Below are 13896 nucleotides of genomic sequence, written 5' to 3' on the forward strand. Positions count from 1 at the left end.
TTCTGGCCAGCCCGTAGGAGGAAAATTACACCATAATGACGGCATATTGACTTTGGTCAAATACACTGGGTTAAAATTAGGCACTACATGTTGCTAAACACAGAGAGGCCAAACCAGACACGCTTTCACAGACACCGCTCTGGCAATGCAAAAACACATGGATCCACAACCCCACCCACACAATGAACACATTACTTGGTACAAATAGCAGGTCAGTGCACCAGTTATACTCCAACTTCAACAGGCAATCAACATAGTACTATTCCATAGGAATGTTCCAATTCTAACAACAGAACAGACCCATTATTCGGGTTTGCGCAGTATTGCTTATAATAAAAACACATATCTGAAAGATATAGTAAATGTTGTAGCCCACAAATCTAGAAAGCAGAATGAGCAATAATCATGTAAGCTGGCAATATTGCCTCTAAAAAAAGAAGCCAAAAAAAAAAAGATCATTTGTAAAAAAAATATATATATATATGTAATAAGGTCAATAATCATTTACATTTACAGTCATCAGATTTCCATAACTATAGTCTATCTGCTAGACAGAGTCCAAATTATCCACTCATGTGAGCTGACTCGGCATGTACTGTATTATTCAAGGGCACAATGCTTTGATTTGGGAGCCTCTCTCTCTATGTGTATGTGTATCTTACTCTAAGATGACTCACTATGACTCATGCAACTGACACCTCAGTGGCAAGTCCTCAGATACACCTCCCACAGGAGAAAAGGTAGAGATATGTGTGTGTGTGTGTGTGTGTGTGTGTGTGTGTGTGTGTGTGTGTGTGTGTGTGTGTGTGATAGCGAGTGAATGAGCAAGTGTGCGAATGTATAGCAGGGTGTGTTGGTACATACTACTCTCAAAGCCAATCAGTAATCAATGTTAGCACCTCCACCCTGACCCAACACTAAAACATGCGTTTCACACGTCTAGCTCCTTATTCAACACTCACTCAGGAATGACTGCAGAAGATATGGACTAATCACCTGTTCTACTTCACCGTTACATCAGCCCCACATTACTGGAATGGTGTCAGATGACTTGTTTTATCCTTATTTAGACTCGGGGCAGAAAATGTGTCTAAAATCAGTCAGTGAGGCTGGTCATTGCTAAAAAAGGTAAAAGCTTTAAAAAGATTAGCTCATTTTCAGAGCAGAACTGATGGACTCCCCCCCCCCAAAGTGTTAGAATGTTAATCACTTCAGAGAATAAGAGCAATATTAGCTTTTGTGTCAACACGAGATGAAATATATGACATTTTGCCATGAAAATAATCTCCTCTTAAACGTCAGCAAGAGAAACTAGATTGTGGACTGCAGCAAGAAGCAGAAGTGGCACTACTAACCTGTTAGGATCAATGGAACCATGGTGGAGAGAGTAGACAGTTTCAAGTATCTTGGAGTTCATATTTCATAGGACCTGTCCTGGCCCACACCAACTGCCTGGCAAAGAAGGCTCGTCAGCGTCTTTACCACCTCAGACACCTAAGAGACTTCAGACTGCCCTTCAAGGTGCTGCAGAACGTCTAAACCTGCACTATTGAGAGCATCCTCCTGAGAAACATCACAGTCTAGTTTGGGAATAGCACCAAGCAGGACAAGCACTCCAGAGGGTGGTGCATTCAGTAGAGTGCATCACTCATACAGAACTTCCTGACCTGCAGTCCATCTATCACAAGCGCTGCCAGACCAAGGCCAGGAGGATTGTGAAGGACCCCACCCTCCTCTCTATTGAGGTCAGGGAAGCATTTTCGCTCCTTGAAGAGTAACACCGAGAGACTGAGCAGAGCAAGAACTTCTTCCCGCAGGCCATTTGGGCTCTGATCCAGAGCAAAGGATGGGACTACTCTTCATTCACTGGATTCCCCCACTGGACTGGACCATTGTTCACTATAACATCATACACACCCATATTTTGCTATTTGCACTGTGCCATATTGCACACCTTCACCCTGAGCTGGATAACTGTATAACTGCACAATTGTATAAAATCATACAGATTCCTACACACCCATTTTGCTATTTGCACAGTGCCATATTGTACTGTGCCATACTGCACACCTTCACTCTGAGCTGGATAATTATATACAAATGTACAATTTTACAAACATATTCGTGTTCATACATTCCCTTTAGATACATTTATTTATCTGGACATATTTATTCATCCACATTTTAAAAAATAGACAAATTCTATTTTATATCAGACTTTATTTTTCTTCCTTTACAAATACATTTTACGATCCGTTTTAGTGTAATCTTACATTCCCTGATCTATATATTTTTCTGTCTCGCTCCTCAGTTTTTAGGGGCAGAGCAGTCACCAAAGGCCAAAGAACAAGACCAGAATAAAGCCTGCCTCCATAACAAAGCCTGAACAGAATAACTGAACACTGAGTGCTGTGGTACTGTTCTCACCTTCAAGTTGTCGAAGCCTTTTACAGGTAAAGCACACAGCTTCAATACAAGTAAATAAATGTCAAATGAGGCAGAACATGAATGGGGGAAAAACCCTAAATTGTTTATTCAGCTGTGATGTTTACAAGGCAGTTTTAAGAAAAGATTTAGCGCCGCTACAGCCAAGCTTCTAAGTAGTTGCTGAAAATCAGCTCCAGCATGTCTGGGGAACAGCCGTAAGCATCCATAAAATATACAGATCATAAGATTCTAAACAATAACTTCTTAGTCACTTCAAAACAGCTAATAGAAGCTTCATTGTATACATACCCAATATACCAACTACGAAAACATTAATTCCATCCTTTTATTTTAAAAGGAACATAAAAGCAAATCACTCACTCATGCATCATGTTTGATAGGGTAAAAGTGTGAACTGGTTTGAAAGTCTACATTTACCTCTTAAGAAGTGGCCCTAAACTTGGTGAATTAGCATGGTCCACAGTAAGATCATAATTATCTAAAACAGCATGGAGTGGACTTTCTCCATATGTAGCCTACATTATGATTTGCACAGATCATTTGACATGCTGAATGATAGTTAGCTAGGTTCACTCACGGTTAGCTTGGGTCATTAATTGCATATAAGTGGTGTCACGCATGCTTGTGCTATATTCTTTAATACTTAGTATGTGAAGGCTGCAGGGATTCAACAACTGTATAATGAAAAATGAACTTGTAATTTAAATATAATAAACACAACGACCAACGGCAATTACAGAATAATTATGCAGATAATGTAGCTCATCTCAGTTTATGTGGTCACGCACAAGTCCATCATTTCATCTCTTTCTGGGGGATGGGAATAAAGTCTTGGACATGAAACTGATTACTTGTGTTTAATCCACTCTCTTTCGATAAGGATACAACCTTCCAAACTTAAAACACCATGAATCAAGTCTGAACAGGTGCACAGCAGTCTGTTCTGTCAAGGAGCCGACTTCTACCCACTGTCATTTCAGTGGTTCTCCCACAAACTCAAAAATGTTTTCTTCTCTGGTGAGTCTTAACAAAACCTTTTTCTTAAACTACTTACCATACATTTTACCCTTGTACTATAACACTTTACAATTACTTCTGCCACCCAGCTTTGGAAATCTTACTTTCGTCCCATCATCACAATGTATTCTATCTAGAAACATACATTGGTTCTATAAAGATTCTTGTGATCGCTACTTTCGGACTTTGGAAGCATGAAAATCTGTGTGTGTGTTGATTTTTTCCATCTTTATTTAAGACTTGCCAAGTATGAAAAGCAAAGTGGTTTGTTTCAGAGGGAATTACTGCCTTAAAGGATGTACACACACAGCAAAAGCACTGCCCCAAAGGTATACACACAGCAAAAGCACTGCCCAGTACAACATTGCTACTGCTGAGATTCAAGATGGGATACTCCAAGAATGATGATAGGACAATGGCCTTACTGTCCCAAGATAACAGTCATACAAAGAGAAACAATGAAGGGGTTATTGGAGAGAAAAAAAAAAAAAGTTAGCAATAAAAAGGTAGGGGTTTTTTTTTTTATACACAAAAGGTGTCTGTGCCATCAGGATGATGGTACTGTCATCTGGTCAGAAGAGCCATGAGGTCAAGTATGGAACAGAACAACAAAAACGGACCATTTATTAAGACTGTTTCAAGAGTTGAGACTGTGTTTGCTTACATAGGCTAAGCTTTAAAGCTGTGGTCAACAGCTTCACCAATGAATATATGGCTTAAGAAGAAAAAAGAAAGCAGACAGGCCCTAGCAACACATGCCAGAGACAGACTGTTCCATTTCACTGATGACTAATAACTCACAGCCAGACTGTCTCACAGGTCCACGAACCCAGCAGACCGTCGACACTGAGCCACAAGCAGCATCTCCTGCCATAATGGGTTAGTGCACCACATGCCAGTGGCTTCAGCTCCTGCTGAACACTCGGCTTTGGGCTCCGCAGAGCTAACAGCAGGGTCTGGGCTCTGCACAGCTGCCACTAGGAATGATATTCCATGGCAACCATGGTCATTTCTGAAATGGGTCCCTGAATCAAGGTGTCAGTTATGACCAGTGAGGGTGCAGATGCACAACTGTAAAACTAGACAAATAAAAACTTTGCCTGAAAAAGCTTTCATAGGTTAACCTTAAAAGTTACTGTAAACATGTGTCTATAGCAATAAAGTTACCGAAAGCTGTGTTTATAACAATGAAGCATGGCTCGAGCTGAGACTGGGAGTGTCATGACAGCTACAACGCCAATATGCTAATATCAACTCACGTTTGCAGTAAAAGCTCTAAATATACACATATCTGTGGTCCCAAGTAAAACTTAAAGAAATCTTTTTAAATCTCTCATGGTACTTTTTTCCTACATGATGGCAAGTGACCTTTAAATATGATGCAAAATATACTTTTTACCAAGTATATTACTGAACTTTCCAAATGTGCAGTGTCAAACTGCAAAGCTACAAACATTCTAAATTCACAACATTAAATTGTTGGTATAAGACTAGACAATCGCTTACATCATCTTTCCTTTCTCCACTTAATATTTTCAAATTACCAGAGAAACTGACAGAAACTTTGGATCACACCAATAGGTACGAACTTCACCTCTTATCTGAACAGACTGGAGCTTGTATTAATTAACACTCTAGAAATTACAAACACAGGTGTGTCTCAGCAGTTGAAGTCATAAACAAGGGAAGTATGGGAATGAAAAGTGTGAAGGTACATTATTTCTCTCGTTCTTTACATTTACATGAGCTGAGTGCTTTTCCAAAGACATAAAAAGGGAACAGGCTGCCTTTGTCCATGATTTTTGATTATACTACAAAATTCATCAAAATAACACACTGACAAACCAGCAATATTACACCAATAAAAATTAAAAGCAGTAGAGCAGTAACCCAAGACACGTGTCCCCACAGTGTAAGAAATACAGATTACATTATATACATGTATACATTAGTTTAGCCAACCTGGGAGACAAGAGATAGGGTCCCCACATCGTAAGCAAAGTGAGTGGGCTGTCATTATGATCAGCTCCGACACACACACACACAAACACACACACAAACACACACACAAACACACACACAAACACACACACAAACACACACACAAACACACACACAAACACACACACAAACACACACACAAACACACACACAAACACACACACAAACACACACACAAACACCCTCTGGGCACCAAACACTCATGACTCAATGTATGTGGGTGGGCGCTTTCCTTGACAATTTTAAAAATATACTTTGGAAAGAGTTCAGTTAAGTAGGCCCCAAAAAGAGTGAGCTTGAGTTAAAAAATTCTCTTTGCCTAGTGACATGCCTCAGAGTGCATATGGGTATGAATGATCATTTCTAGAATGTGCTCCTGTTCTCTACAATGAAACTCAATGATATGAGTCACACTGTCACACTCCAACAAAGCATAATGCAGAGCTTGACTGGGTTTAACAAACTGTGCAGAATCAATACTGCACTTAAAAGGTTACGTTTAAAGAGGAAAGTTTTAAGTGCAGTACATGGTTCCTGATGTGTGAAACAACAACTATACAGCAATTATTGGGAGATGATATAAAATCAGCATTGTACAAGAGTCAAAATTCTGGCCAGGAGACAGAGAAAAGCTGGCTGAGCTCTCAGGGAGGGAGGGGTGGCAGACTCTTTCCCGTCAGTTACAGCGACACTGGCCAATCACGGGCATCTGTGAGTTCATGTCTCATAAGGAGGCAGACAGCACCATCCTCAGAGTGTTACACTGCCCCCTGACGTTGCATGAGCCACAACTTGAAAAGAAGAAGGAAGCCCTCCTTGGTTGGCAGCTGTTGTGTGATAGGGGAGAATTACCTGACAGGTGGGAATTGGCTATGACTAAAATAGGGAGAAAATTGGGAGAAAATACCCAATAAAGAGGTACCTGGTGTCCATGCAGTGTGTAGAGAAGCCTGCCCTCCACCAGGTCCAGGACCTTCAATGTGGAGTCGCTGGAGGCCGTGATGAGGTAGTTCCCACAGGGATGGAAGGAGAGTGCATTTACAGCTGCAGTGTGCACTTGTAGGGAAAATGCAACATTATGAACCAGCACACACCCACCATGCATACAGACATGCACTAAAAAAATGCATGTTAAAATGCAAGCAAAATATATTACTATAAATAAATAGTATATTACTAAATATTTTCTCCCCTGTACCACATAGTAGTGAACATAGAGGTTGTGTTTATTTCTTTTTGAATACCTTGGGGCAAATTTAAAAGTAAACAACAAAATGTTCAGCTTAGTTGAAAGGTGAAAAGTTTGAAAAAAACCCCAAAACTTTAAACCAATTGCATTAAATACACTGGAAAGCAAATGCTGCTTTTGTTACTTGTTTACACAGCTTTTCAGTAACAATCCTGGAGTTTTGAATCTTAGAGCCAGATCACTAGTTCCCATTCCCATGTTCTAAAATACTATATGAACTACGATAATGCTGAACTAGAACAATGCTCTACGCTAGGCCAAATTTGCTTGAGGGGAAAAGAAGGCAACAGTTTGAGGAATTGCTCCTCGGCAGAAGTGCATTTTGAATACGTGGGTATTTTTGTGCATTTATCTGAGCATACTACAGATAACCCTAACCTTACAGATATGGTCATCATTGCACCAAATATTAGAGAGGCATGTTCCTGTCTCACTGCTCCACATTTGCCCTCTGCTCGTAGTTACTACCACTCTTCCTCTCACACAGAGTTCAGAGTCGAATCTTGTGACTCACATCCTGCATTTGGTGCACCAAAGTTCATTTAGAAGGGGACCAAGTTCAGGGGCTTATTGGGTGCACAACAGAGTCCTAAGGCAGCGTTGTCACTTGCTCTGACAAACCACCCCAATACAGCAATTGCTCCAAGGTTCTAATCAAAGTTGCCAAGTCTGAATGAAAGTGACAGAGTAACAACACTCACATGAATACATATAAAAAAGAAAGCATGAAAAAACAGAAATAAGTGGAAAATCAACACTCGGTATCGTACACAGGGGTAGCTACAGGCCTCGCCATCACAGCTACTGTCAGGCTCATGTGCAACTGCTTCAGTCAATTCTTGGCCCCTCTGTTCCTCACCTTCTCATCGGTCATGACTGGGCCACACGCCAGCTGATGACACCCTATAACACTGCCTAGTGTTCAATGCCCAAGCTCAGAAGTCTCAGCCATTTATATAATTTAATCACGAAGGCAATGTGGTAGATTAATCGCCGTACTAAACAGCTTTCCAAGGTACAATACTGTATTGAGAGAGAAATGATGGAAGGTCAGTAACTGCATATGAATAGTGAATTTCATTTAAAAAAAAAAAAAAAAAAAAAAAGAGACACAGTGATACCTTGTAATATGTGGATAAACTCATTGACACACAAGTTGTTCTAAAAACATGAGCATGTGCAGACCTTGCTACTATTTTACAAAACCTGCTAAAATAATGAATTCTAATGTAGCCTGCAGTGACTTGTCATTTCCAGCCAACATTTCAAAAACCTCACTGATTACAGTATCTAACACCTTCTGCACTGTTAAAGAGAAAATAAGGCCACTATTGTTTGATAGCAGAATGTAGAAGATAAATGCTCACATTGATAATGTTGCAGAAGCTTAGTGGTGCGGATGTCCCACACTTTAACATTGTTGTCTGGACCAGCCGCTGCTATGCAAGTACCACTGGGGTGGAAGTCAGCGTAATTCACACACCTGAAAAAGATTACAAATAATCTCATTGAGAAAGCTTCAATCAAGCAGAATCAAATACCAACAACGTATGCAAATACTGAAATGGTATGACGAGTTAGACAATTCCCTGTATAGTACTGCAGTATACCTACCCGCCATGTTCAGAAAACGAGTGAATGCACTCTCGGCTATTTTTGTCCCAAATCTTCACTGTTTTGTCATCACTTGCAGAGACAATTAACTGTCCATCTGGTGAAAACCTGAGAAAAAGAAGAACAAAAACACAGCACACACTGTCTCAGTGTAAACATTTTCTATTCAGCAAAAAGCTTCCTTGCTTATGCTCTATTATTCCTGGTGATGCAAATTTGCCCCACAAGATCATACAAGCTTTAATATCATATACCCATCAAATACTACCAATAGACATTCATTCATTCATTCATTCATTCATTCATTCAACAGAGGCACACATTTTCTGTTTCTAGTCTGCTCTTCATTTGAAACATGCCAAGCCTAATTTTACAGCTAAGCTACATCCAGACTGATAAAGTTACTAGTTATTATTGGTGTGTGCGTTTGTTTATTATTCTGAATGTCAGAACTTGTTGGAATTGCCTAACAAAACAAATTAAAATATTTCTGACTCCTCAGATCATTCAGTTGTGTTAGAAAAAACATAAATTGGCTGTTAGCAGGGCATGGGTAAAATGTACCCCTGCAAGTTGTACTACTCCCCAGCATTAATCAGTCAATCCTTTCCCCCTTTTTCACGCACTTTGCACATCGCACCCAGTTGACATGTTGGTTGAGAGAGAAGAGAAACTTATGCCGATGAACTGTCCACACTTTGATGGTTTTATCATCAGAAGCAGTCACTAATGTCTGTCCATCGCTGGAGAAGTTGACACTCCGAACCGTTCCAGTGTGGGCTCTAAATGCTGTGGATTCACCTTTCCTGAAACAAAGACAGAATCATGAATAAGACATCAAGGAAGCGAAATAAGGCAGTGACAGATCTGGACAACATTTCCCAATTGTTAAGAGTTCTAAAATACTATAGAAAAGAATGTATTCATTTATTAATGCAGCCAACTGTGCTATCATTAATGATAGCAACCATTTCAGTCTATATTCAGTCTAATTAAAAGAAAAATAATTTTAGTTTTTAAAAAGTCATATATTCCCATATTTTCTCTGCCAAAATGCATTATGATCAGTTTTACTATTCCAGTAACCACAAGTTATCTGAATGTGAAGATATGAGATATGTATTCTAGTCAACAGCATTTTGTTGAACGACCAAGATGACATTACATTAAGATGGAGAAAAACCTCAATGAGAGTCTGTCAGTGGCTGTTACACAAATAGCCACCAGGATTCAATCTGACATAAAACAATTTTTAGTACCCCATGCATTTGCAAGTATAATGACCACCAGAACTGACAGACAGCATAGACAAGTTTCCATCCCAGATAGTCTGAAGAGTGCCAGAAGTTCAGAAAATCTACATTTAAATTTGAATATAAAACAACCTTCAACAGAAAGGACATGCCTTTAAACAAAAAGGCCATTGGGCCTTTACAGCCATGTATATGTGTCTACAAAAATCTCTGTCAGAACAATGGCAAACCTACAAGAGAACAGACTTAATTTAACACCCACACTCAGCTCCTCTCCAATTGAGGACACAGACTTGAGTGAACATTAGTCACATTTATGGGGGCGGAGGGTTTGTCTTCTTTCAGCTGGTGCAACTGGAACATTCAGTATTCGACGTGAGTCAGCACTGCAAGACTATCACTGCATAAAGACAACATTCTAAAAAGCTTTTGTAGATATGACCTGATTCAAGGACCATGAAACTAAATATAGAGAAACTACTTCACAGATAACCCTAGTCTAAGCATTAAAGTAGGAAGGCAGCATAACGTTTACGACGTACTTGACAAATCACGTCACTCTTAAAATAATGAGCAGACGCAGTGGATACAAGCCATCAAAGTCGCCGCACAAATGGGAGAAAAGAAGCAGAAAAAGACACAAGACCCAAGACTACTGCTGCACACGGATCACACCTCATTCAGAAGGACAGTGAAAACTCAAGCCCTTATTCTCTAAGAGCCCAAATAAAGAATTATCATGAATAGTCGAATCAACTGTTCATGTAGTTAGTGAGTATTTGGACAGTCCAATCAACTTCACCTGCAGTTAGTGGGTATTTGGACAGTCCAATCAACTGCTCATGTAGGTCATCAAGGCTTCAATATTACTTAGTCTGATTAGGTCCTGCTTGCGACCTTGATTTCAAATGAAGTCAACTTAAGTTTGTGATGGCATCTCAACTCATTACAGCTTCACTGTGGAACTGAGAAGAACAGGCCTGATTGGTTGTGCTCCACATTTTCCAAATACCGCAAAACAGCAGAAATCCAGGACAGGGGAGATATGATCCTAACTGCTTGATAACAATAGACTTATAAAGTCTGTAAATGTAAGTTTTGTTTCACAGGTTTAAACTTAATAATTTATATTACAATTTTACACAGCGAGTGAGTAGGCTCATTTGCTGACCCTGTACTGGAGATATGTTTTAATAAATAAATAACATATTAACAACAACAATATTAATAAACTGGAGATGCTTTAGTAGGAAAATAAACCACACTGTGAAAACTATTACCACAGTGCCACCTATAATAGTTGGCTTTTTTAGAAAGTGGTTTGCCCATATAGAATTCTCTTGAAATGTGCAAGAGGCAAAAAAAGATAAAAGGGGGGGGGGGGGGTCACAACACAGTGTACTTTCACAACAGAAGTGACTCACTGCTCTCACAATTGTTACACAGAACTTGCACCTACTTGTGCATTTACATCCGTTATGAACATCACCACATCATCATAAAATATTTTACCACTAACCAGCCAGCTTTTTTTCCATCAAACAAACACCACACAAGGAACACCACTCCCTCTAAAAACATTGTTCAAATCAGAGGCTTGAATAACACAACTTGAACTCTTCATCTGGTGTGCCTGGTCTATTAAATCCTGGTGTAGGGGGAAAAAAACTATTGATGGCCAAGTGTGAAGCACTCTGATTAAAAGTGTGGTTAAAACACCATACTGCATTTTATTAATAGCCATATTATGTTAATAGTCAAATATCAAGTCATGTTGATAACTGTGACCGTGAACTTACATGAACTTGTTCAATAAACAAACTACTGTTAAACAGCCATTCCTTGGGCATCCTTATACATCACTAAGGCAATATGCCTGGGACAGTCTGTGGAAGCCCTGTCCCAATTCAATGTGCTAAATTATTCAGTCTATTCCACTGACATCTATTGCACTCAAGCTTTTCCTTTCTGCAGGCAGCATCAAGCACTGTAGAATGCACAAGCCCTCTCCCTACATCACACTCTTTCAAAGTAGGTGATGTAGCCTATTTCTCCATTCCAGAAAAGAAATATTCAAGCAGTTTTCATAATGGCTATTTACAGGCCTGGGCTAATACTTTATACCACCGAAATGTAGTCACATGGAAACCAAAACATCAAGGAATGAAAAGCATCCTTCCTTATATCCCATTTGAGGAACTTTTCTATTCCAAGAATATGATTTAAAAATAATAAAATATGGATTACTGTGAATGCACACAAGAACCTCTTACAGTACAGGAATTATTAAGAAGTTACATTATTCATTTTTTTAAATAAATAAACACCACACAATTGACAATACACTAATTTCCTCCCAGAGAGTAAGGGAATGATTCAAGCAAGAGAATGTATTTCCTACCCTCTGCTGTCATGACCTGGTAGTGCATGTGCATCACCAAAACATTGCTGTGAACCTTCATAGTTCAGCAATCTCAGCTAAAGAAAATCCACAATAACATTTAATAGATACGACCATATTAATGTGTGTAGGAGTGAAGAAAAGTGGACCTACACACTGGGTACCCAGAGACGGACCGTTTTGTCTCTGGATGCAGAGACCAACAGGTGACCAGAGGCAGAGAATTGGACTGACATCACAGCATCCTTGTGTCCCACAAACCTACTATATGCCCTCATCTGTGGTTTCAAAGTCCAGATCATTATACAGGAATCCATGGAGCCTGTTGCTAGATTTAAACACACAATAATTACACAATACACTCATGTTTAATGAACTACATTCGAGACGCTGTCCTTTAAAATAAGTGCTAACCTATTTGTTTCATGTTACAGTTGAAGTCAACACTCGTTACAGCGTCCCTGTGGCCCTTGAAGTGTCTCTCAAGTGTAGGGTCTTCCTGAAAGGACCACAGATTTGCCAATATCACACTAGTGTTGCTGGAGATTTAGCCAGAATACATTAAGTAGAATGTTAAATTAAATTAAAGTCAAATTAAACATTAAACTAAATGTTTATAATGAAGTGAGTAGCTACTGATTGAAGGCGCTAGCTAGATAATGAATTATCGACTGTTGACCAACAGCTAGTTTGCCAGTTATGTGACATTAATCAAAATCTTCAGCAAATGTGTCTGGATTAAAGTTAGCTAACTAACAATACCCAAGTAACTAGCTGGGCGGCTAACGCTAATTTATCAAGATAGTTAGGTTAGCAAGCCTAAATTACACAACCAGTTTATATAATTAACACTCACCAAAGCGCAGGTCATTTTCAGGGAACTTATTTAAATGATGTCGGAATATCGTTATTTAAAACAGAAATAAAAAACAGCAAGGTACGCGATTTTGCTCCCTGCTCAAGTCGTTATTTGACATGTAGGGTAGAATGTAAATCTAACTTTAGGTTGTGGTGGAACCTAGTTATGTAGTTATAGCTGTAAACTGACGGTCTACTGAATAAACGCCAGAACTTTTGATTGCTGAAAGCAAAGTGGCAAACAAAGTCTAACCTTCAGCGCAACCCGAGTGAGAAAGCCAGATTTCGAATAGACTCGTCAACACAGGCCAGTTGCTAAGACGCCTAGCTAGCATTAGCATTAGCATTAGCGTGCGCGTGAGCTAGTCAATAACAACAAACGGACACAATTTTCATTTAACGCGCGCCTCACCCCACACTACGGAGCGCCTTTTAGGACAAAACCTGGGCGAGGGCGAGAGTCGCTGGCGCGCATGCTCACTCACTCGCTCTCGCGCGCGTTTCCACTGGTTTGCGCGCGCATTTCCAAGCGCTCGCCCTCGGACACTAAACAGGACGTGACGTTTACATCACAATATAAACATCTGCTCACCTTTAAACTTGATTTAGACTCCAGTGCAGGGGTTATATTCAGACTGTACCTTAGAAACCTATGACCTAAAGACTGAAGCAAAACTTCTGTTTCTATGGGTTTAAAACAACACCCTGTTTAATAATATACCGTTAAGTTAATACAATCTTTCTCACAGAGGAAGAATGTTCAGAAAACTAAAGATTTTAATTTTAAACCAATAATAGCCATATTACTACTCTACGATCTACAGTCTCGTATTATTGCCAAGGTCTCATATGTACTCATACGGCGATTCTCATCTTGGGTTTCACTTTGTATTGACCACACGTAAACAGTATTTTATAATAAATAGTACTTTATATTAAATATGTAAACCAATGTAAAACTCTCTAATTCTAGTAAGAACTCTGGCTGCTGCCTTTATAACTAACTGGAGCGTGTTTAAGCTTATTGGTACAGCCAGATCACAAGGCATTACAGT

The 13896-nt window shown here is 39.5% G+C and overlaps 1 protein-coding gene across 2 annotated transcripts in view; it reads right to left on the reverse strand.

Moving 5' to 3' along the window:
* poc1a (POC1 centriolar protein A) overlaps positions 1-13241 on the reverse strand; it is a 38662-nt gene extending 25421 nt beyond the window's left edge. Inside the window, exons 1-7 of one of the 2 annotated variants that reach the window (XM_027017513.2) lie at positions 12840-13241; positions 12398-12482; positions 12137-12311; positions 8956-9135; positions 8330-8437; positions 8083-8198; positions 6389-6522 (exon numbers count right to left, since the gene is read on the reverse strand). In XM_027017513.2, coding sequence (XP_026873314.2) covers positions 6389-6522; positions 8083-8198; positions 8330-8437; positions 8956-9135; positions 12137-12311; positions 12398-12482; positions 12840-12854 — 813 coding nt within the window. In that variant the 5' untranslated portion in view covers positions 12855-13241. The remainder of the gene's footprint in view (positions 1-6388; positions 6523-8082; positions 8199-8329; positions 8438-8955; positions 9136-12136; positions 12312-12397; positions 12483-12839) is intronic. The other variant, XM_027017514.2, reaches the window with a different exon arrangement.
* Positions 13242-13896: the final 655 nt, after the last annotated feature.

The sequence above is a fragment of the Electrophorus electricus genome, chromosome 20, assembly GCF_013358815.1.
Source record: "Electrophorus electricus isolate fEleEle1 chromosome 20, fEleEle1.pri, whole genome shotgun sequence".
NCBI lineage: Eukaryota > Metazoa > Chordata > Actinopteri > Gymnotiformes > Gymnotidae > Electrophorus > Electrophorus electricus.